The sequence below is a fragment of the Elephantulus edwardii genome, unplaced genomic scaffold (genome assembly GCF_000299155.1).
Source record: "Elephantulus edwardii isolate Elephantulus edwardi_28Jun2011 unplaced genomic scaffold, EleEdw1.0 scaffold00010, whole genome shotgun sequence".
NCBI classification, from domain to species: domain Eukaryota; kingdom Metazoa; phylum Chordata; class Mammalia; order Macroscelidea; family Macroscelididae; genus Elephantulus; species Elephantulus edwardii.
In genome coordinates, this window is record NW_006399760.1 from 17,483,347 (window position 1) to 17,507,478 (window position 24,132).

The 24,132-nt window shown below is 35.5% G+C and overlaps 1 protein-coding gene across 1 annotated transcript in view; it reads right to left on the reverse strand.

Annotated features, from left to right (window-relative positions):
* Positions 1-2,904: 2,904 nt before the first annotated feature.
* ORC4 (origin recognition complex, subunit 4) overlaps positions 2,905-24,132 on the reverse strand; it is a 34,333-nt gene continuing 13,105 nt past the window's right edge. The window contains exons 6-13 of the mRNA XM_006880760.1: positions 21,988-22,036; positions 19,482-19,633; positions 16,309-16,482; positions 12,242-12,328; positions 7,411-7,519; positions 6,633-6,728; positions 6,474-6,541; positions 2,905-3,320 (exon numbers count right to left, since the gene is read on the reverse strand). Of these exons, the coding sequence (XP_006880822.1) occupies positions 3,132-3,320; positions 6,474-6,541; positions 6,633-6,728; positions 7,411-7,519; positions 12,242-12,328; positions 16,309-16,482; positions 19,482-19,633; positions 21,988-22,036 (924 nt within the window). The 3' untranslated portion in view covers positions 2,905-3,131. The remainder of the gene's footprint in view (positions 3,321-6,473; positions 6,542-6,632; positions 6,729-7,410; positions 7,520-12,241; positions 12,329-16,308; positions 16,483-19,481; positions 19,634-21,987; positions 22,037-24,132) is intronic.

Consider the following 24,132-nt stretch of genomic DNA (forward strand, 5'->3'; position numbering starts at 1 on the left):
TTTAAGCTGTCCTTCCACCTTTCTATGTATGATGCCTGTGTCCAAGGAACAGACTTTCCTAGCAGCATTCCCAAAGATTGCAAGACAAAGCTTGACCAACCTTCCAACCAAGGAGCACTCTAGCTGCATTTTTCTCCAAGATACATAGAGTCCTCCTTTCTAGCACCACATCAAAAGCATCAATTCATCTCCTCTCATCCTTATACACTGTCCAGCTCCAATACATAGTGATGAAAAAGATCTGAATCACATCCTTTTTTTTAGTGACCTGATGCTCCTCAATAATTAGAAGAGGTTCTTGACTGTAGGCTTTCCCAGTGCAATACGTCTCCTGACTGCTGGAACCAAGTGTGTGGATTGTGGATCCAGGTAAGATGAAAGTTGACAAATCTCCATTTATCATGATGATGCCTATCAGTACAGTGTTGCAAATTTTTGTTAAGGTGCAATCTATATTAAAGGCTGTAGTCTTTGATGTTCTGCAACAAACAAAGTCCTTTTCACTTTGAGAAAGCAAAGTTGTGTGATCTGCATTAACACAGGTTGTTAGAAGTCTACCAATCCTGAGGCCACATTCTTTTTCATAGTGTCCAGCTACTCCAATGATTGGTTCAGCATACAAATTGAATAGATATGGATAGAGGATACACAGACTTTTCTTAAATTTACACCATCTTGTGTTCCCTAGCTGTTTATACCACCACCTCTTGGTTTAGGTGTAGGTTTTGCATGAGCATAATTAGATGTTCTAGGATTTTCATACTTTTCAGTGTTAGCCATAATTTATTATGTTCCACAGGGATATACGCCTTTGCATAGTCAATGAAGCACATAAGTAGACAGTCTTCTGGTATTTACTTTCAACCTGGACCCAAGTGACATCAATATCCCTGGTGCCATGGCCCACTTAAGTCCCACTTAAACTTCTGGCATTATCTATGTGCTGTTTTGGATGTTTGGGGAGTGATCTTCAACATTTTGCTTACTTGTGAGGTTGATAGTATTGTTTGATAATTTCCACCTTCTGCAGGATCATCTTTCTTTGAGAATGGAAATGGATACTAAATATGGATGTCTTCCAGTCAGCTGGCCAAACAGCTGTCCTCCAAATTTCTTGGCATAGACAAGTGAGACCATCTTGGGCTCATCTGTTAGGTGAAACATGTTAATTGGCATCTCATCAATTCCTTGGGCTTTATATTTTGCCAATGTCTTCTATTAGCTTGAACTTTTTCATTACCATTGGTTCTTGATCATATATAAGGTGCTTCCTGAAAATACTTCAGTGTTGGCCAGTTGTTTTGGTATAGTGACTCTGTATTCTCTCCATATTCTTCTTGCAATCAATTAAGATTTTTGCCCATAGTATTGTATTGCAACTTGAAGCTTGAATTTTTCAGTTCTTTGGGCTTGAGAAATGCTCAGCGAGTTTTCCCCTTTTTATTCAGTTCCAGCTCCCAGCACACCCAGTTATACTACTTTGCTTTATCTTCTCAAGCTCTCCTTTGAAATCTTGTGTTAACTTTCACTTCAACATCTCTTTCTGTTTTGGCTTGCATGCAGTTTGCAGTCTCCATTTTGGTGTTTGCTTTATCCTTTGTCTTAGTAATTACTTTTTGCTCTTCTCAGATGATACCCTTGTGATTATCCCACAGCTCATCTCGTCTTCGATCTTTGGCGTTCAGTGTTTAAAACTTATTCTTAGGTATTTTTTAAACTTAGGTGGAATAGACTCAAGCTTATTATTTTGGTTCTGTGGACTTGTCTTAAATCTTCTCTGGCCTCAATTTGAACTTGCACATGAAGTACTTGATGGTCTATTCCACATCAGCACCTGGCCTGATTTTGAGTTTCTCCAACGATTTGTTCCACAGATAGTCATTCTGATTCCTATGCAGTCCATCTCATGAGGGCCATGCGTAAAGTCATCATTTGTGTTTTTAAAAAAGGTATTTGCAATGACTAATTGTAGCAAATTCTATTTCTGGCAGGCCTCATTTCTGTCTACTTTCTACCCTTCCTTCTTCATGGTTTCCAACTTTTCCAGTCACCAGTTAATCACATCATGATTCCATGCTTAATCAGTTTCGTACTGTAAAATTTGGTAAGAGTCTTTTAATTAGTTCACCTTTAGCTTTTGCTGGTGGTGGTTATTTTTGAGCAGTAGTTCTATTAACAAGTCTTCCTTTATGCATATGGATCTATCACTCCCAACATTGTACTTCAGTATAGAACTTGAAATTGTCTTTTTAACCATGAACGCAACACCATTCTTCTGTTTTTTTCACTCCTTGCATAGTGTATTGTGTTTAATACGAAGTGGCAGTGCCAGTTATCTCATCAATGCCTAGAATGTTTATGTTCATGTTCATGTATTTAATTTTACACAACTTTTCCTACATTCATACTTCATATATTCCACATACCAACTTTAATAATTCTTAAAGACTGTAGCCAGTAAAATTCTAATTTATTCTCCAACCTAGTAAGGATGATGAATCAGAATTGCTAGCAATAGACAACCAAATAATTGTCAGTTTTGGTTTTCTAGGAATTTTCTGTAAGTGATTCTTTTGGTCTGAAGTATAGTTTTAGGAATATTGATTTAAAAAAAAATCACAGAGGGATTCAAATATAGATATTATGAGTACCACATTCTCAGAAACCTGAAGAAAATGCTTAAACTTCTTGGTGGCTCACTGGCCAGACCAGAGAATTAAAAGAGCTGGGTTAGAATAAAAATTTCCACGTGTCCATACCTCCTGTCTGGCCCAAAAGAGTGACCACACTGTTTCTTTACTATTTGTGCTGTGAGGCTGACATGAACTCTCCTCAAGTATAACACAAATAATTCAGAATTTAATAAAAAGTCCAATCCTTAATTTTATTTTTTGAACATAAACATACTCTAAATCAATATTGGAAGTATAAATCATGCAACAGTGCATATATCCAAAAACAAGACACAGTCAAGATTCTCATATGTGCTGCAATCTCTCACAAGTACAAAAATACATACTTTTTATAAATACAAGAAAATGTAGTAACATTATCTTTTCAAAGACAATAACAGCTTTGTAGTTCTTCAGAAGCAAGAATAGGACTCCAATACTTAAGTCCTCGGTTAATATTCATAACCAGCTTAGGGAGGAGGTTGCCCACTGCCTAACATCTGTCAGACAGTTGGGGTATTTCTGGAGAGCATTCATAATTTGAGTATTATCCAAAAGCAGTTTCATCAGCTGGTATTCTCTCTGTGCATTTACTGATGGTCTTTCCATGGGCTTTATTAATTCTAGCTGCTGTAGGTGTTCAAAAGCCTGAAAGACAAAGAAACAGTAAAGCAAATAAATGGAAAAGTAACAAACCCAGAGAAGGTTTGGGTCAGCTGGTAATAAATTGCTAGGAAATTAATTTTTTTTTACTAAAAATCACTAGAGTTCCAAAAGAACTTCCATCACCTTCATAAAAATGTAGTACTTCAAGTATATTTGTGCCTATGATGTTGACTGTAATGAGAATGAACTTTAAACACAATACGGCTTTTGTTTCCAAGCACATTTCATACCCTATTTACTACTAGTATTTCAGGTAATGAAGAAGTTTGAGTTCTCTGGAAAAATTTTAGAATTTAGTAATAAAACTCTGTAATCAGTTATTTAATGTTAGGCATCATTAGGTAAATGAGAAGTCGTAACAATTCTATGGACAACTGATCATAGCCTTACCCTACCTATCCTTTGTCACCTCCACAATCTCTGCTATACATGGTCAGTCCCACTGTTACAGTCACCGTCTCAATCCATCTTCTTGAAGTTTATTAAAATTGCAATGTTTAACAGCTTCAGCAAAAGAAGAGGCAGAAAAATCCTTAGAAATAACCCTTTATCTCAGATGGCCATGAAAGCAAATGATTCCACAGGGTTTTATGGGTCCTCAGGAGAGGGCACAGAAAGGTCTTTAAGAAACTTGGCTGTGACTGTCAGAAACTCCTCATCCTTCTTTAATAGGGCTCATTCTTGTCTGTTCCTGTTTATCACTCATATTCATGTGGTGTGTCTCCTAAACTTAATTGTTATAGGCATAAAAATAGTAAAATCTACATGAACATATTGAAACACTAAAAATATTAGTAGATTCCCAAAGACTTATTATTGCTTCATTGTGAAAATTACCACTGGGATATATTTCATCTATGAAAACTGAAAAAACCCTGGAAACTTAAGGTATTGGGCTGAATGATGCTGTTGTGAGATGCCTGCCAGTAGACCATGGCTCACAGCGACCCTATGAACAACCTGCACTGTCCTCACCATCTCATATATTCAAGCTCACTGTTGCAGTTAATGTCAGGACCTATACAGCATCATGTCCTTTTCCAAGGACGGGCCCATCCTGATAATATACCCAAAGTATGTGACAGGAAGTTTCATTATCTTTGCCTCTAAGGAGCACCATGGTTGCACCTCTCCCAAGAAATGGAACACCTGTTCCTTTGGCTTTCCACGGGATATTCAGTTCTTTCTCCAACATCAAAATTAAAGGCATATGGAATTTAAAAAATAATACTGAGTAGATAAAATGTTTCTAAGTTGCAAAATCCTTTCTTCATGAAAATGTAGGAATTACCAACTTCAAACTCTTAAGAATTTAAATGCCTTTCCACTCTTAAAAATCCCACAAACTGGCCTTGGTTATTTATGATAGAGGAAGACAGATCTAGTATCCATTTCCTGTTTGCATTGAGAAATGGCAATAGGATATATTAGATTTTTGTCTACCTACAAGAAATGAAACTTTGGACCATCAGGGGCTGTAAGGACTGCTCTGTTCCTAAAAAAAGCACCGCTCACCAACTCCCTTCAGCATTGTCTGTCTGACAAGCAGCCACTAACCACGCTCACTCTGATAGCACAGTCTTCAAGCACAGGCTCTGGTAGTAGAGCTTCTCATGTCACAGCCTTGGGAACCAGATCAGAATCAGATGTGACTCAACAACAGTGACTTTCAGCAACACAACTTGAAAAGTGGTTAATGTGACAATGGGGCTGCATTTTAAATTTTATTCACCGTAAAATCTGTTAAGGGAGCTCTGGTAAGGTAGTGTACAGGGAGTTGTGCTGCTAACCCAAAGACGGCTCCTCTCTGGTGTTTCAAATCCACCAGTGGCTCTACACAAGAAAGACGGGAAATCTATGCAAAACCCACAGGTAAATAAGATGAGAGTTGGTTCAAGACAGCAATGAGTTAAGAGCTTAAAATCCGGTACTTGATTAATTTTTGGTTTACAACAGTATGTTATTACTTACTGTTGAACTGGAACTCCTAGCTGACCCTCCACAGGGTTCCCTTTTGCTTGGTAGTGTAACTCTTCATCACTAGGCTACCAGAGTGCCCTGAGAGCAGCATATGAGTGTAAAATCAAATTTTTCATCTATAAGTTTTAATGGAGTAAGGTATGGCCAATGAATGTCACTGTTGATTGCCTTCAGGTTGAGCATGACTCATAGCGACCCTATAAACAAAAGGCTTGAAGCCCCTCTACATCCATCAACATTTATCAAAGTTCATAGAGTATCCAGAGGCATGTTATTTAGGAAGTGGATGCCACTCTTAAAATGTGTCTGTCAAAACAACAAATAAATGCCGCTTGGTGAAAGTGCAACTAGGATGCTCCTTAGAGGTAAGGATGGCTTCTCAGGAAATGCTCTTTTTTGGAAAAGGACATTATGCATGGAAAGGTGCAGAGTCAGCAAAAGAGAGAAAGACCCTCCCTCTACAAGATGGAGGGACATGGTGACTGTAATAGTGGACTCAAGTGTATCAGAGATGAGGAGGATGGCTCAGGACACTGTCGGGCAGGGAACAGACCTGCTGTTCATAGAGTCGCTATGGGCTGTACTTGATTCAATGGCACCTTACAATAACATAAGTATAAAATATGCACCAAATATCAGGGTTAATACTACCAAGGAAAAATGCAATATACTCAATTTTCAGTTACTGATTATATAATAAAAGTATTATAGATTTACCAGTTTTCTTTGTTTAGCCTAGAGTTTTAAAAATTAATGACTCATCTTCATCAACATAATCTCTCAAATAAAATGTTCTACAATCTAATGATATTTTGTCCTTTACTCTCTTCATGACTCTTATGTGCATGCTGGCCTCTCTTTGCTGCTGAGATGATAAAAGTTACTCCTTGCATATATACAAAGTACATTTTTTGCCAGCTTTTGGGAGCCTTTTCAGGATGCAAGTGCTTTGAACAGACAGCAGAGGGCAGTATACTACCACAACGTTAAGAATTGCTGATTTCATCAAACATTTTTAGATCATACAGATTTTTATGGGAAAAATAATTCTATGATAAAAAATTTTAAAATTAGCAAAAGAGAAACATCTACATATAAAATAGAGAGTAAAAATATACCTGTCTGCAGAAAAAAGAGGAGAAAACTCAATCATACCTTCATGACAACAGGTTTCTCAAAATTATAAATAGAATGAGCCTTCCTTTGAACAAACTTCTGAAATTCTAGGGAGAAAGCAATTGACAACATTAATACCTTCAAATAAGAAGTGGGGGATGGAGGTAAACCAGAAAATGTACGGAAGTCTCATCTCACCATTATAGACCATTTGAAAATTAAAGGGTTCCTCTTCATAGATATCATTTAAATGTTTCATGGCTATTATAAGACAAATTTCCAGAACGGACAAACCTATAGTAAAAGGAACCACATCAGGTGCTGCAGTTTACTGAGTGACACAGAACACTGAAATAAACATTATAATATGGTGAAGGATGCTGCTTTTCAGGGTTAGGTGGTGATGAAGCCCCAGGTTCAAATGTTATTTCAGTCACTACTGTTACGCAAGTGACCTAAACTGTCAGAGCTTAGTGTTCATACATACAAAACAGGGACAGTCCTAAATGTAGAAAAATGTGACAAGAATTAGAGACAGAATTACCATGCATTCACCATATGTCCTACAATAACAGCAATTATTACATGATTTTTAATTGCTTAAGATTTAGTAAGAGAATACCCAAAGCCCTAGGAAATTTAATAAACTGAATATTTTTCTCCCTAGAGAGAAGGATTATTAGATTTTTGAAATAGATAGTGAGCCCTGGTTGAACAACAATGCTTTTCAGTAACATTTAGTATAAATGGTATCAACCATCACTATCAGATCTGAACTTCCAAAAGTGCAAGGGGGTAGATAATTTTTTCCTTTCAAGGGGAAGGATACTTTGAAGGACTAAGAGCTGCATGAAATTATAGACGTAAGTTATACATAAAGCATTATTCCCAGATTTAATGGATTTTAAGAATTATTCCACCAAGTTCCTGTGTCTAAAGTCCACAATTACACACAAATGCAATAGCAGCTTCTCACCATGAACAATGTTTGCTTTAGAGTCCATGCTACACAGCTGACTGGCCTCGATCAAATCCGTTGCAGTCACAAATGGGTGTGTTGTTGTTACACGATTTAAAGCAAGCATCTAAGGAAATGAGATCAGAAAAGCAATTCTGTATTTACGTGGGTTATTTGGAGATGTAACTGAACAAAACTTAAGTTTGAAGAGTCTGTTCTCTTCAAAGGCTACTTGCTACTGTTTGGGAAAAAGCATTCTCAACTTTATTAGTATTATTTTCGTTCACATGTCACATACCTGTAATTTTTTTTTAAAACCATTTAAAAGTTTTTAATGCACACGACAGTTCTAATTTGTTGTTTTAAGTCCAGTTGAGTTGGAACTGTCTTATAGTTGACCCTCCAGTGGGTTTTCAGAGGCTGTAAACTGCACAGAAGGATATACTGCCCATCTTTCGCCAGTGGAACGGCTGGTAGACCTGAACCACCTGCCTCTGTGTTGGCACTGCAGTTCCTTACACAACAGGCACCAGAGTGCCCTTGTTTTTTTATTTAGAAATTCTCAAAACAACAAAATATCTACGAGTACAGCAAGGAGTAGATATTAAAGAGAAATAAAGTACTAATCAAATCTCTGGACAGAAAAAAGGCAGATCTATGCATTGTTTGAAATGCTTTTTTGGTACTTATTAACTTCTACTACTCTACTGGGTGCAAGTCCGCATTCGGCTACTGACCTCAAAGGTGGTTGTTCAAGTCCAACCAGAGTTGGCCTCTTCATGAGTTTGGAATGACAGCCGTTGATTTTGCTGTTCTATTATTCCTCCCAGCCAGTACAGATAAAACAAGATGATTTTACAAAAGAACCGAGATAAATTATTACAGACTGATTATCAGGAAGATTAGTATCAGGATATAGTCATGTAAACAGGAATCAAATGAAGTATTGCAGTGGGGACATCTGCAAATGTATTTTAAAGGTAAAAGGTATTTATATAAAGGCCAAGCTCTCTTTAAAGTATTAAAGACAAGAATGTTCTTTAAAGACTGCAGTGCACTCAATCCTTCCCTGATACTCTGATCTGCCTCATGTATGTGAAAGCTGGACAGTGACTAAGACAGACAGAAGAAAAACTGATGTCTTTTTTGGCTAAGAATCTGGATTCTACCATGGTACGTCAGAAGACCAAATAAATCTTGTCTTTCAGAAGTAGAGACAGATGTTCCTTAAAGCTGTGGATGGTGAAACCTCATCGTTGACACTCTGGGCATGTTAACAGGAGGAATCATTTCCTGGAGAAAGAGACAAGCTTAGAAATGTAAAAGGTCAAAAAAAAAAAAAAAAAGAAAAGAAATGTAAAAGGTCATCGAAAGAGGAAGCCACTCAGTGAGAAGGATGGGTTTCAGAAGAAACTGTAAGAATGACGCGGGATTGAGCAGTGTTTCATCTGCTTGTCCATGGTATTCATGAAGTCAGAACGCAGTTGAAGGCACTACAGAATGATGATGAAATTTTAGAAATCTTTGAAATTCTTACTTCACAACTCATGCACTATGTGTCAGATGTACCTCTTGTTTTTGTAAAAAAACTGATAAGCAGCTTTCTAGTCTTTTTTTATTTCAGCCAAAATCCATCTGACTTTGGCAATACTGTCTGTTCCCTGTCCTCTTCTGAATCCAGCTTGAATTTCTGGAAAATATGCAATCAGCAATTTTTAAATTAACTTCAGCAAGATTTTGTTTGTGATTATTAATGATACTGTTCTAGAATTTCTGTAAACTATTAGACAGCTTTTATTTTGAATCAGCACAAGTTCTCTTCCAGTTGTCCAGGTACCTCTCTTTCAAGATTCCTGGCAAAGATGAAATCAGTATGTCCAGTACAGCACCTGTTTGTTAAAACATCTCAATTGGAATACATCAGTTCCTTAAGTCTTATTACGCCATTTCCTACACACACACACACACATACACATACATACATACATACATACATACATACATACATACATACATAATGACTTACTCCATCTTTAAAGGCTTCCTGCATCAGTCAGTATTTTGCCCCCAGAATATTTCACTCTTAAAAGCTGAGGCTTAAACTTTTTCTTTTGGCTTAAAATATACTCAATTCATGTTATTCCTTTTTGGTTTCTCAGCCATAAGTCTCTGCACATTTTATTGTATTTTCCTTTGTCTTTCCAAACTCTTCTATTCAGCTTACTTCAGCATTTCTTCTACTTGCTGTAGCTTCTCTCTGTTCAATTGCTCAGTGTCTCTTCTGACATCTACTTTGCTCTTTCCCATCTGCCTTTTTAGTGTCCATTTGTTTTTTTTCATGTATGAATGTTTCTGATGTCACTCTATAATTTGTCTGATCTTTGTTGATTAGTTTGATGTACCAATCTATTCTTGAGATAGTTCCTAAATTCAAGTGGAATATATTTAAAGTCCTTTTTAGGATCTCTTGGACTTGTTTTCATTTTGCTAAACTTCAGTTTGAACTTTCATTTTAGCAAGACAACAGCAAACTTCCTGGCCTTATTCTGAATGCTAGTAAGCTTCTCCACTGCATTTTTCCATAGATGTATTTCTACAGATCAATTTTTTCCCCTGTTGGGTCCCATCCAGTGAGGTACATGAGTAAACCTGCCATTTGTTTTTTTAAAAAGGCATTAATCATGAATAAACTGTTAGTCATACAAATGCCTATTGTGTGATCTTAGGCCTCAATTTTATTAAGTAAGCACCCAACCATACAATCACAAATCTGTCTTCATTTCCAGCTCTTGCTTTCCCATGACCAGTTATTATTATTGCATATTGAAGAATTGTTTGATCTATTTGTCTTTAGAGATTTGTGTACACATTCGAATGCCTGTCTTTTATGAGGTTTCCCATGGGTATATATGGGTATTATCCCAACACTGACATTGCTGTACTTCAGGACAGACTTTGGAATTCTTTTAGACAGTAAGTGTGAAGACATTCCTCTTTTAGTCTGTTATTCTTGGCATAGTACACAATGACTGCGTGATTCAAACTGGACATACTAACACATTTCAGTAGACACATACCTAGAACACTGACCTGTTTGTGTTCCATTTTATTTAGAGTAACTATATATATATCATGACCCCTGAGACATAATGCTTTCAACTGCTGTTAACACGTTTGATCCTGACTAATGTGTGACCCCATGTGTCACAGAACAGAACTGCTCCACAGGGTTTTCTCAGACCTTTCTTCTGAGGAGGTGCTGGGTGGTTCTGAACACCAGCCTCTGGCCAGAAGCCAATCACTAATTACTTACACCATGTATATTCCTTAAATATATACACAGTAATCCTCTACATAACATAAGCTAATAAATAAAACCTGTTATGTAACTAAGAACTCTACTCTAAAAATGTTTAATCCCCAAATTCCTTCATTATAAAGACAGCTGATAGCAAAAATGGCATGTGCAAGTGACTGCTTAGAGGGAGATGAGCTAATGAGAGGAAGTGTCTACAGCAAGGAAACAAATTACATTTACTCCATAAAAACACAAGTGTGGGGAATTAAAAACAATGCAAAACGAAATGGAAGAACCATGTAACAAATATTCACAAGCTTTGAAGTCAGAGATCGTTAGATGTGCGACCCTAAGCAAGTTATTTAAACTTGTTTTTGAAAAAAACAAAAAAACAAAAAACAAAACCCTCCATTTTTCAAAGGCAAAGACAAAAGCACTAAGGACAAACCTCAGGACTACTCTTAATGGGCAGCCGGGGTGGCATGCTCCATAGGGAATTGTCCTGCAAACCCAAAGGCCGTCTCTTTGACAGTTCAAATCTACCAGCAGTTCTGTGGGAGAAAGTGGGTCATTCTCCTCTCCTGTGCAAATCACATCCTCAGAAAACCAAACAAGAGTCAGCTATGAGTTGGTTCTGACTTGACAGCAATGCATACTGTGAGGATCAAAAACTGCATAAAGTCACTACATTACCTAGCTCCTGTGCTATTCCATAGTCAGTAATAAGAAATTTCTGAACCCAAAACAGTCTCTTATTTAAAGGTATTTTACATGGGTCAGTATTAGCCAATTATTAAATACTTAATTAGTAAAGGAAGTTCTTGAATTTTCAAAAGTTATGTTCCTCTAAAGACTGCTATTCATTAAGTTTAAAATATTAACTATTTGATCAAAGACAAAGAAACAAGTGAGATTTAGCTCAGGTATACAAAGCTGGGTGAATGAAACAATCAGTCTTGTACATTGTAAAAACAGTTTTAAGAAGGAAAATAATTATATAAAAAATACAGATTAAGATCTGATGAAAAGTATACAACAAATCATGCTAAACACAAGTTAGGAGGGCTACCTCAACTTGATTATGAGTATACATTTAAAAAAACTTAGCCAACATTTTAAAAAATAAAACCAATATATTTAACAGTGAAAGACTAAATATTTTGCTATAAGATAAAGAATAAGGTAATGTGTGTCCATTATGTTTTTTTTCAAAACTGTGTTGGAAATTCTAGCCACTACAATAAGGTAAGCCAAAGATATAGAAGGTATCCATATCAGAAAGCAAGCAAGCAGCCATTGTGTGCAGACTGGAGTACATACATAGTAAATGCCCAGAAATACACTAAAAAAGGCTCTAGGCACTAGTAAATTTAGCAAAAAATCACAGAATGCAATTTCAACCCATAAAAATCAGTCACATTTCTTAATACTAACAATGAGGGTGAAAAAATGAAAATTTAAAGCAAAATACAATTAATATAACAAATTAGTATAATAAATTAGTATAATCACCAAGAGAAAGAGAATGACAAAAATAACATGAATACAAACCAACAGCATGTGTAATGATCGCAGGCTTTTGTTGATATTGAAATGCTTCTGTAGTACTTCTCGTATACTGCTATCATCTGAGAGACTCTAAAGAGGGGGGGATAAATCAAAACAGAAATAAGGAAGAAGGCAGTTTAAAACCTAAATATAATCTTGTGCCCCATGAGTTCCATATGGAATTAATTATTAATAAGGTGTTGGTTTTTTTACAGAACTAAAATAAAAATCAAATTTCCAGTTCAGCTATTTTCTTTTTATCCATTAAATTATTTCAAACACTCCTACACTAAGAAGGAAAACTAGTCATGCTAGTGGGATGAACAAAATGAAGCACAACACACAAAAGAGAATGAGTGTTACTAAGAGAAGTAAGTTAACATATGGATAAAAACTGTCTTAATGTTTTCCACTGTAGGAAGATCTAGAACCAGGATTGGGATAAACGTTCACGTTTTCAAAGTATATCATCCTAGTTATCATTCCCACTCTGTTACTGTCTATTATTGTCTGCTATTGTCTTCCCTTTCTATTTTAAAGAGTGTACTGGAACCATATATACTTTTTCTTCATAAACTGAGTCAAATATGACACTAAGCACTATGAATACAAAAGAATACAAATTAACTCAATGAAACCTTTTAGAAAAATTTTTTAAAAATTTAGCTATTCTATCGTTTTCAATTCAGTGTGTTAAATTTAAGAAACAAGTGGTTAAATGCCACAGATAAAATGAATTCTTGGCTCCTGGAAACAAACCTGCAAAATCTTTCTTCTTACATATTTTAATTCTGCCTTGATGCAAACTCTAGAAATAATTATAGGATAAAGCTGTTATTAATAACTAGTCATTTCATACCTATTAATAATAAACTATGATAGTCACGAGGACACGAGATCTTAAACTGTGAAAAAGTACTGACTTTCAGATCACTCTACCTTGTGAACTCTCTTATATTTGGCTGCAGCCAAATATAAGGAAAATAAGACCAGATTGACTGGCTGGTACTACTCTTTACAGAACCATGGAGAACTCCCAGGAATGGGATACTCTTCCCTTTTATTTAGGGAATATTTTCTTTTCACACATTAGCACATAAGTAGTAGCTGAGAGGCAAGTTCTTATTATGTTTCATTTGGTCAGACAGCAGAAGTTCTCTTCATATCCTAAACAGTATGTTACAGGATCATTTTGGTACCCTAAAACTCATTTTCAAAGATTACTAGGTGGCAATTATAAATTAGTTTTCTAATGAGTTCTTGCTTTCTATTAACTAACCAAGGATTTGAAGACAGTAAATAAACTTCCTTGGGGTTTCTTTCGAGAAGAATTAGAGATGGTTCCCTTTTCAGAGAGTCTTATTCAGAGATTTCTCTCTATTGCTAAGCTGAGCCCAAAAGACTAATCAATTGCTTATTTGGGTAAGGCTAAACAAATAGTCAATTCTGGAAGGAAGTAAGTTCAACCCTATCCTAAAGATCCATTTCCTCCCTCCAGAATATGAGATAAGTTTTTGGATGAGTTTCCACTGATGAGAAAATAAAAGTATAAATAAAATACACAAGGCTTAGAGTTTAAGTCTGCAGTAAAACCAACTTACTACATAGTCAGCACTGTAAGTAAAAGCAACTTGTATGAGGGAGGACCCCACCCAAACCATGGCCTCTGACCATGGTGCTGACAAATTTTTTTAAAAAGCTATTTATTAGTATACCAAAAGGGTGTGTAAAACCAAACACCAGGGGACTGAGTAAAATTTTTAACGTAAGACACAAAGAGACCTAAAGGACCAGTAAAATGATGACAGGGCAGTGCTCACATTCATTTCTATCACTTATCCACCGATCTGGGAATATGGGTCTGCACAAGAGCACAGGAAACCAAAAATCATTTATCTAACTACATATGGCTACCAGTGTTGGATCCACCTAACATCACTCATCCCAAGTGATTATTTTTTAAAGGAAATTTTTAAATTTTTAAAAATTTTTAAAGGAATTACTAAAATTCAACATGACTGGGGAGAAAGGAAAGATATATAATGGCACAGTGCAACCTGGGATGTTATCTTATGTTGAGTCTCCTTATGATAAGTCAGTGCCAGGATGGAGATAATAAGTGAGAGAGAGGCATTTAAATACCATACCTTTAAATACCATGCTTTAAATCTTTACAACAGACAAGAGTTGGAACAAGAGTCCAGAAGCTGCTAAAGGTGAATGTGTATAAAGCTTTGAGAAATGAGCACAGAGATTGAACACACATTCCTATTCTAGAGATCTGGGTCCAGTAACCATGAAGAAAGCACTTCTGTGGAATGAAATTCTACGGTTAGTTGGAGATCAAAGAAAACGTGTGTGACCTAGTAAAATAGCTGAGTTCTAGGCAAGATTAATTTGGGAAGTGGGTGAAAGGAGATATCATAGTATAGTATCTGAAGTTAAAAGTTTGCCGTTTATAGAAGAACTAGGAATTAGAAACTAAACTGAACTAAAACTGAGTAGTATTATAAGGTGTGAAGTCTACATAAAATCAACTTACTATGTAGTCTAAAATGCTATTTCCCAAGTAATTACTGCAGAAAAAAGTAGAGCAGGCATGAATCCAAGGCAATTTCCCTTGCTTGGCCACATAATTATTCTGCCTTATCAAATGAAATACATTATTTATTTTTTAAAAGGATGAATAAAATTTGGCAAAATAATGGTTCTTTAATGTTTAAGAACTCTAGTGGCCTAGTGGTAGGGAGTTGTGCTGCCAACCCAAAGGCAGTCTGTCCAAATCCAACAGCTGCAGAAAGATGGGCAATCTCCTGTGTGATTTACATACAGCCTCTGAAAAACCCATAGGTTGGCCAGCTATGAGTTGATTCCGACCTGATGGCACATCTTAACCACTACTGTTTAATGGGTGCATTCTACTTTTATAATCAAAACATGAATCCTCTAAAAGAACAAAAAAATTGCAAAATTCTCATTACTGTTTTAACATGAAACAATCTGTTTTCCAGAGCTGGTGAACAGACTCTGCCACTATAATAAATTCAGAGAGCCAACCACTCTTACTCATTAGTATTTTATCCATTCCTCATAGATGTCAAGTTGGAACTGACAGTTAACCTGAGAGGGCTTCTGAGCTATAAACTGCACAGGAAAGGATTACCCATAATCACCTATTGAATGAACAGCCAGAGAAGCTTGACCTTTGGTTAGCTGTGCAATTCCCTATAAAAAGATATGCCATTAGAGCTCTCCATTTAATATACAGACTAATTTTTTTTCCATTCTATCAAGATCATGTTTACTACAGAGAAACTATACACTTTAAAAGATTCTACCAAATGAGACTTTTCCCAGGATTACACAACTACGCTTATACACGTTCATTCCTATTCACTCCCTGTCTGACAACTGGATCTTTCTGTTGAAACAATAATCTGAACAAGTTATGATGTTTAGCTGAACTGGAGATAAAATTACATTCATTTGAGTTGTGGTGTTTGAGATGATTACTGAACATCCCATAGACCAGCAAAAGAACAAGCAAGTACATCTTGAATAAAATGCAACTAGGGTGCTCTGTGGAGGCAAGGATAGGGAAGCTTCATCTCATATACTTTGAATATGTTGTTAAAAGGGTCTGGTCCTTAGAAAAAAAAATCATGCTTGGAAAAGTGGAGGGCTAATGTAATAAATAAAGACCATAAGGGACTCTTGTGGACTCAGATTTATAAAATATAGAAAGCAAATGTTTATTATGGAAATATATTAACAAAATTATTAAAAATATAAACTAGATAAAACATAGTAAAACAAAAGATAACACAAAAACATTACCATTAATTGAAACCATAAAATGTCAATGACAGAAGTACCAAAGCCTGCGAAGTTCTGAGAGAAATTTAAGATACAACATTTTAGTTATTTAATACACCTAGACACAGCATTTACATTATTTGATTTTATAACAGAGTACCATTAGAAGCTTCGTGCAAATTTCAATTGCTTTAAATGTATAGTAAGACACATAAATTACATTGTTCAACATTACTGCCTTTGTCCTAAGTTACCTGAATATTCTCATTCCATTTCTCAGCAAAAAGCTTGTCTGGAAATTCTGCAGGTAAGGATAATTGTTCTTTAAAAATTTTAATATACTGTGGAAAACCAAATGAATTTATTAAGTGTATCTGTCGGTGTGAAAATCGTGACTTCACTCTTTTCTCTAAGAGTTCCAAAATATCCTTAAACAAAACAAAAAGAGACCCTTTTAAGATATATGCTAGATAGCACTTAATATAAATATTTTAAAGATCACTTGTAATTAGTAATGCTTATTCCATAATAAATAATTAAGCATTTAAAAACTGTTGGGACAAGAACTATACCTTGCCAAAATTACTACAGAATGTTCTGATGGAGGACATGATACATGGATTCTGATAAAAGGGGTAAAAAAGTGGCATGGAACTTCAAATTCTGAAAGAAACAGGCCTCGCAGACCCACCTGACCTGAAGGAATAACCAACATTATGGCAGTAAGTGAATTTTTAATTCTCAAAATGTAACCATTCCCTTTAAACAGATTAGTTCAGAAGGTAAAGATAACCCTTTACTTACACTTTTTTGGTACTATGTTCTTTTACCAAAAAATCATGGAAGACCAAAAGACAACATCTATTTTAAAGCAGACAAGTTTAGGAAGCAAGTCAAGGAAAGCCTCCACCATGTGCAAACACAGACACTACAGTAGTCACAGGGTCTGTCTTGATGAAATGCTTCCTCTTTGGTGCTGACCCTCCACTTTTCCAAGGATGCCATCCTTTACTAGTGACTGGAAACATGGTTCAAGTATGTGAGAAAAAGGGGAGCTCTGGTGGCCTAGTGGCAAGAAGCTGCACTGCAACCCCAGAGGCGCACGGTTCGAATCCACCAGATGCTCTGCCAGGAAAGGAGGGACAATCTCCTCCTGTACCAGTCAGATCTGATCTGACGGTACACACACACACACACAAATAATAATAAAATTAAAAAAAAAAGTATGTGAGAAAAAGTTTCTTCATTTTTGCTGTATAGGAACAATCTGGTCACACTTTCTCACAATCTAAGTCCAGTGCTGTAGTCACTGTTGTCAATTCATCTTGAGGGTCTTGCTCTCTTTTGGTGACCCTCTACCTTTCCCAGCATGGTGTCTTTTCCAAAGAATTGGCCCTCTGACAATATGCTCAAAGTATGTGAGAAAAAGTTTCACCACTTTTCCCTTAAAGGGGCAGTCTGTTTGCATGTCCTCTAAACAGACTTATTTGTTCTTCTGACAGTCCAGAGTATATTCAATTCTCTCCATCCTCATCACAATTCAAAAGCATCCATTCCTTAGTTTTCCTTATTAACTGCCCAACTTTCAGATGCATGTTAAGCAAATGAAAATAACCATGACTTGGACTGGAACACCTTAGCCCTTCAACTAACATCCTTGCTCTCTAGAACTTTATGTTAGAATGGTTTCTTGGAAAAAGACCGTATGTTGGGAAAGACAGAGGTTATTGAGAGAAGTAAAACTTCCAAGATAAGGACTGACAGAGTGGCTCCAACAACGGACTGAGCACTGTAAATATCATGATGATGGTTCACAACAGGCTAAGTGCTGATCTGTTGTTCACAGAGTTGCTATGAATTGTGGTGCTACGAATCCTTGGTAGTTAATAACAACATTATGATGTTGCTTACTGGTCTAGTTGTAAGGATTTTTTGTTTCCTTGATATCAAGATCACATTCATATTGATGGCTATCGTCTTAATCTTCTTTAGTAAATCTTTTACGTGTGTTTTTTTTTTCACTTTCTGCAAAGCAAAGTTGTGTCATATATATATAACAGGTTCATGAGAAGTCGTCTTCCAATCTTGATGCCACATTCTTCTTCAAAAAGACCAATTTCTTGAATTATTTGTGCAGTATCCAGACTGACTAGGTATGAAGGGTACAATCCTGGTACACACCTTGCCAGATTTTAAACTGTGATTTTTTCCTAGTGTATATGCACAGGTTTAGTATGAACATAAATGTTCTGGAATTCACATTCTTCTCAATGTATCCATAACTTCTTATGATCCACATAATAAAATGCCTTTGCATAGTCAGTAAAATACAAGAATACGTCTTTTTGGTATTCTCTACTTTCATGTAAGATCCATCTGACATCAGTAATGATAGCCTTGTTCCAAGAACTCTTAGGAATCCAGTTTGAATTTCTTGTACTTAAATGTGCTTTTCTACGTATTCCTCAGTAATCTTAGGCAAGATTTTAGTTTTGTATAATATTAATGATAGGGTTAGACAACTTCAACACTCTGCTGGATCATTTCTTCTTAGAATGGGTACAAACATGGATCTCTTCCAGTCAGTTGGCCAGGTCCTTGTCATCCAAATTTCTTGGCAGAGACTAATAAGCATGCCCAAGGTAACATCTATTTCCTGAAACACCTCAACTGGTATTCTATCAATTCTATGGGCCTTATTGTTTGCTAATGCCTTCAGGGTAGTTTGGATTTCTTCCTTTTTTATAAAGAGGCTACTGAAAGATAGTTTAGTACAAGTTCATTTTTCTATAAAGGAGAACATGCTTTACTAAGGAAATAAGTAAATGTGCTTGTCTTAAGCTTGAAAGAAATGAAGGGAAAATGAAGGATGAAAAGGAACCATTGCAGACACATGAGTATGGAAAGAGGTGTGAAAAAGGCCTCTGTAACTGCAGATTCAACATGCACAGAGCCTTCACAAAACCATGTTATATGACATTCAGACTAAGGTGAAAAGAATTCTCAAATCTCCCAAGGAATCTAAGGAATCATCTTCACTAGCTTGATAGATATAAACTCTTTTATTTCTGAAGATGTCTATTTATAAAGTTGGAATAGTATTTTGAGTTGATTCCAAGTTTTTTAAAATGAGGGAACAATTTTAAATGTAAAAAATTAACACCTTTTACAAAATTGTGGCGAGATTATTTTATAGCCTCGTTTACATTAGTATAATTTTACTTCCTTCAGCAATTTTACTAAAGAAGAGCTTGTATTTTTCTCTATAAGCAGAAAAGTGGAAAATACTCTCTAGGGATTAGTGAAATTGGAAAATAGTACTTCACAGAATTGCATACATAAGTAAAAGACTATGTCAGTAATTAAGTTTTTAGTCTCCATGATAATCAATTAAAAAAATTAAAAAGAAATAAATATGAAGACTTACCAATCTACACGTAAGACCAATAACTGCTACTGGAGTCTGTGCAGATTGAGAAATATCAAAAAGATTATAAAGCAGTGTTTGGTTTTTATGATGGGCAAAAAGATCAAATTCATCTAAAATGAAGATCACTGGGCAGCTGGTGCTCCTGGTACCTAAGAGAAAACCACAGTTAACTCTTTACTATATTTCACATTTTAAAACTCAATTATAACAAACATATTAAAAACGGGTTTTGGGTAGGGCACGTATTGATAACATGTACATTTTATTCAACAACAAAAATATCTGGAAGATTAAGACAGTCTCTGTTATAGCTCACAAGTTTATGGCCTAGCTGCTAAGTTTTAATAAATTAAGTACATGTAAATTAATTGAGATCATAGTTTAAAAATTAAATAAACATAATTAGTTTATATTTAGAAAATTTACAAGACTATTCCATAGTTAAAGAGAACTAACATAAAGAAAATGACTATGTTTATTCAAAAGAGACTTGTTTAATTACTAGAAATTTGTTAGAAAAAATACTTTTATAAACATTGGTATGCTCTTGCTCTTCAACTAAATCAACTTTAACGTCTTTTTCTCAACTTCTAACAATTACAATGGAGGAAATTTCCATGAGACTCTGAGAACGTTCATTTCTCCTTTCCATTGAAACAATGGAAACTAGCAGAAGCAGCAAGGGTATTTTTAAAAGCGTTATTTCTGCATAAATAGCAACAGAAAACATGATAAAGGGAGATTTACTCCACCTGAAAACATTATGTACACTGTAAAGGAAATGTCTTAGTAGTGGCACAAACCCTGAGAGAGTATTCAAAAGTCTAGAAAGGGATTAAATAAAAAAGAAATTCAGAATTTGATGAAATGTAGCGTTATAACTGATAGGAGAAAAAGAAGCTTAAAGGTAGACATTTATAATTTCTTATCATACCAAAACTCCTCACATATATGTATAAAAACAGACACAGAGATATATTACATAAAAACATGGGTGAGTGTTTCATAAATTGGGAGAGGGAGAATTTTCAAAATAACATGAATATTTGAAAAATTAAAAACATCTGTATAGAAGGAACGTCTAAACCAAATTTTAAAAGAAAAAAAAAAAGTAAGAAAATTTTAACAGATGAGATAAATATTCCCAAAACGAGACAAAGTAATAACATTCATAAACAAAGAAATTATTGTAAACAATGATCAAAACCTCCACTGAATCAACTGCTATTCCAGTTACACTACAGGACATAGTAAAAGCATCTCATCTGCTTTGCAAGGCTGTACATCTTTAGAGAAGCAGAGAGTCACATCTCCTTGAGTAGTTGGTGCGTTTAAAGTATAGCTCTTTTTGTTAGCAGCACCAAGTTTAATGTCCATACACTATGCTACCAGGGCTTGGTTCTAATAAACACCATCAACATAAAAATTGTTCTTACGTGACATCGAGTCACTTGCGACTCATAGCGACCATATGTACAAGAGCCCTAAACGCTATTCTATCCTGTGCCAACCTCGCCGTCTCAAACACACTCATTCCCACCACTCAACTCACAGAATTGATCCATCTCATTGAGGGTCTTATAAAGTTTTCTGTTAAACAGGCAAGGCAAACATTAATATTAATTATCTATTGTTTTTAAATTCTAGAAAAGAGGTACTCTCAAATATGTCTAGAATATGAAGGATACAATTTTCTATAGTAGTTTTTCAATATATTAAGGAAGTTGTTACGCACCCTTAAGTTGGAACAAAGTCATAGCTGGCTCTCCAGCAGGTTTTCAGAGACTGAAAATTACAGGGGAGGAGACTGCTCATTTTTCTTTTCTGGAGCAGCTAATGGATATGAACTACCTCCCTGAGTTGGCAGCAAACTACTTACCACTAAGCCACCAGAATATGATACCTTTTAAATAAAAATTCTACTCATTAAAATTATCCCCTAAAATTTGAACGATTTCTAAGCATTTATATTTCTAATTATAAAAACTTGTAAGCAAAGTGCTTGATGACTCAAATTAAAAAAGAAAAACCAAACCCGCATTACTGTAGAGTTGGAATGAACTGACAGATGACACTCAAGTAGGTTTTCTGAGGCAGTAAATCAAACAGAAGAAGGTTGCCCAATTTTCTCCCACAGAGCACCTAATGGAGGATCCCACCTTCTGCCTCTGGGTTAGCTGCACAAATCCTTATACACTAGGCCAGCAGAGTAACTGAATTATATACTACTTTAACATTTAAAAATTATAAATATATTATGCACACCAATATTTACAACTATGTAAAGATGCTCAGAAGAGAATAGTAGCTTAAAATAAATCACACAGTAATATACAAAGTATCCATTTTTGTATCAGTGTATACGAGTATAAAGATTAGTAACAGTAATCACTACTGTTTATGTTCTCTATTTTATATATTGTTTTGTAAAAGCATGTTACTTTACATTGAGGAAAAAAAGCTAAGAAAGTATTTTTTAACGCTTCTAGATGTTAATATTTACCTTTTTTTAAAGCTTCCAGAAGAAATGAAAGGTTTTCAGCAAAGCTTCCCTGAATAACAATAAAAAAAGATACTGTGAGTTTAATGAGGCCATGCTAAGCCTTTTTCCTGGTAAATAAGAGTATCTGCTTAATATCTCCAAGTTTATAGTCTAAAAATAAAATAGAAAAAATCAGAAAACCCAAGTGCTACTAATCAACTACAGTTAGTGACTCTGTATGGTTCAAGAGGAGAACTATGCTCCCTGGGAATTCCAATGGCAGATGATCTTAGAAGTCAACTACCAGGCCTGTTTTTAGATTTATTTCTGGTGGATTCAAACGTCCAACTTTACAGTCAGCAGTCATGTGTGTGACCAATTTGTGCCACTAGGGCTTATTATTGAAAATGTTAATATTAATGTTGGAAATTTTGCTTTTTCTAGATAAAATCTATAAAAATATTAGCTTTACTTAAATGTAAATTTGGTGAGATGATGTATTGCAAATAGTCAAAGAAGCTAGAATGAATTTTGTATCTTAAATTACAGCACATTGGGCTCTTTCAGATCTCAAATTCATTTGAACTGCTGCAGAAAAGACCATTACTTTAAATGAGATTTGAAAGACAAAACAGAAATTTGCTTCAAATATTTGAATACTATATTCAGCAAAAGGTTCTGAAAAACTTTAACATAATTTTTATTTATATATATTACAGACACAGACCCATACAATTTGTGTGCATTTAATTGGGACACAGTAAAAATACATTTTGATACAACTTAATTATTGTTGTTGTTATGTGCCGTCGAGTCATTTGCGACTCATAGCGACCCTATGTACAACAGCCCAAAACCATGCTCTATCCCATGCCAATCTCACTGCCTCTGACACACCCATCCCGATTACCCCAGTCACTGAATCAATCCACCTCATAGAGGGTCTTCCCCTCCTGCGCTGTCCCTCTACTCTACCCAGCATGATGTCCCTCTCTAAAGACCTGTTATTAATTAAGCAGCAGATACATTATCCAAGTGTTTCAGCTTACAAGTAAAGGGTTTCTTTTTAAAATAGACTTTATTAAACCAGTAAATTTTCACTTCCAATTTTGTATTTTAAAGAAACAGCTAACTTAAAATGCCAGCATCTATTAAGTAGGAAAAAGCAAAACAGAACAATTTTGCTTATTTTCCCAGTCAAGTGAATTGATACAAAAGAGCACAATAGGTTTCTAAGTGCTGCCACTTATTTTTTTGCTAATGAGTATGCTGTGATGTCAATAATTAAAAAGCAGACTGTGAGAGAGGCATCTGTAATTCAAACAACTGCTCAAAAAGACAATATGCTGAGAAATTACTGTTGATCAAAGTTGCTTGTCTATTTGCTGTTGTCAGATGTCATGAAGCTGACTGTGACTCATACCAACCCTAAGCATGACACTTCTGAATCCTGCCCTATCCTGCACCAATTCTCAATCTGTCATGTCAAGCCCCTTGTGGTAGTGTCCCCAACAATCCACTGCATTGAAGGTCTTCCTTTCTTTAGTCAAACCTCTATTTGCCCCAGATGTTGTGGACGACAGTTTCCCCATTCTCGCCTCTAAGGAGTATCCTGGCTGCACTTCCTTAAAGACATTTCATTTTTTTCTTTTGGCAGTCCATGCTATATTCTAATCTCTTCTCCAACACCAAAATTCAAAGACATCAATTCTTTTTCTGCCTTCTTTATTCACTGTTAGACTTTCAGATGCATAGAAAGCAACTGAAATACCTTGGTTTGGATCAAGCATATCTTAGTATTTAACCTGGTACCTTTGCTCTTTAGAATTTCAGAGAGCTCCTTGATAGTAAATTTCCCTAGTGTGATATGTCTTTTGATGTCTTAACTGCTGGTACCAAGGGTGTTGACTGTCAATCCAAGCCAAATGAAATCACTGACACTTCAATCTTTTCTCCAGCTATCAAGATGTTGCCTATCAGCCCAGTGGTGAGGTTTTTGTCGTCTTGATGTTGACATGTTATCCATATTGAAGGCAGTAGCCTTTAATCTTTTCCAGCAAAGGCTTCAAGTTTTCGTCACATTTTGCAAGCAGGATTCTTATTATCTGAATAATGCAGGTTGTTAACGAGCCTTCTCCCTGATTCCATAATCTTCTTCATATAGTG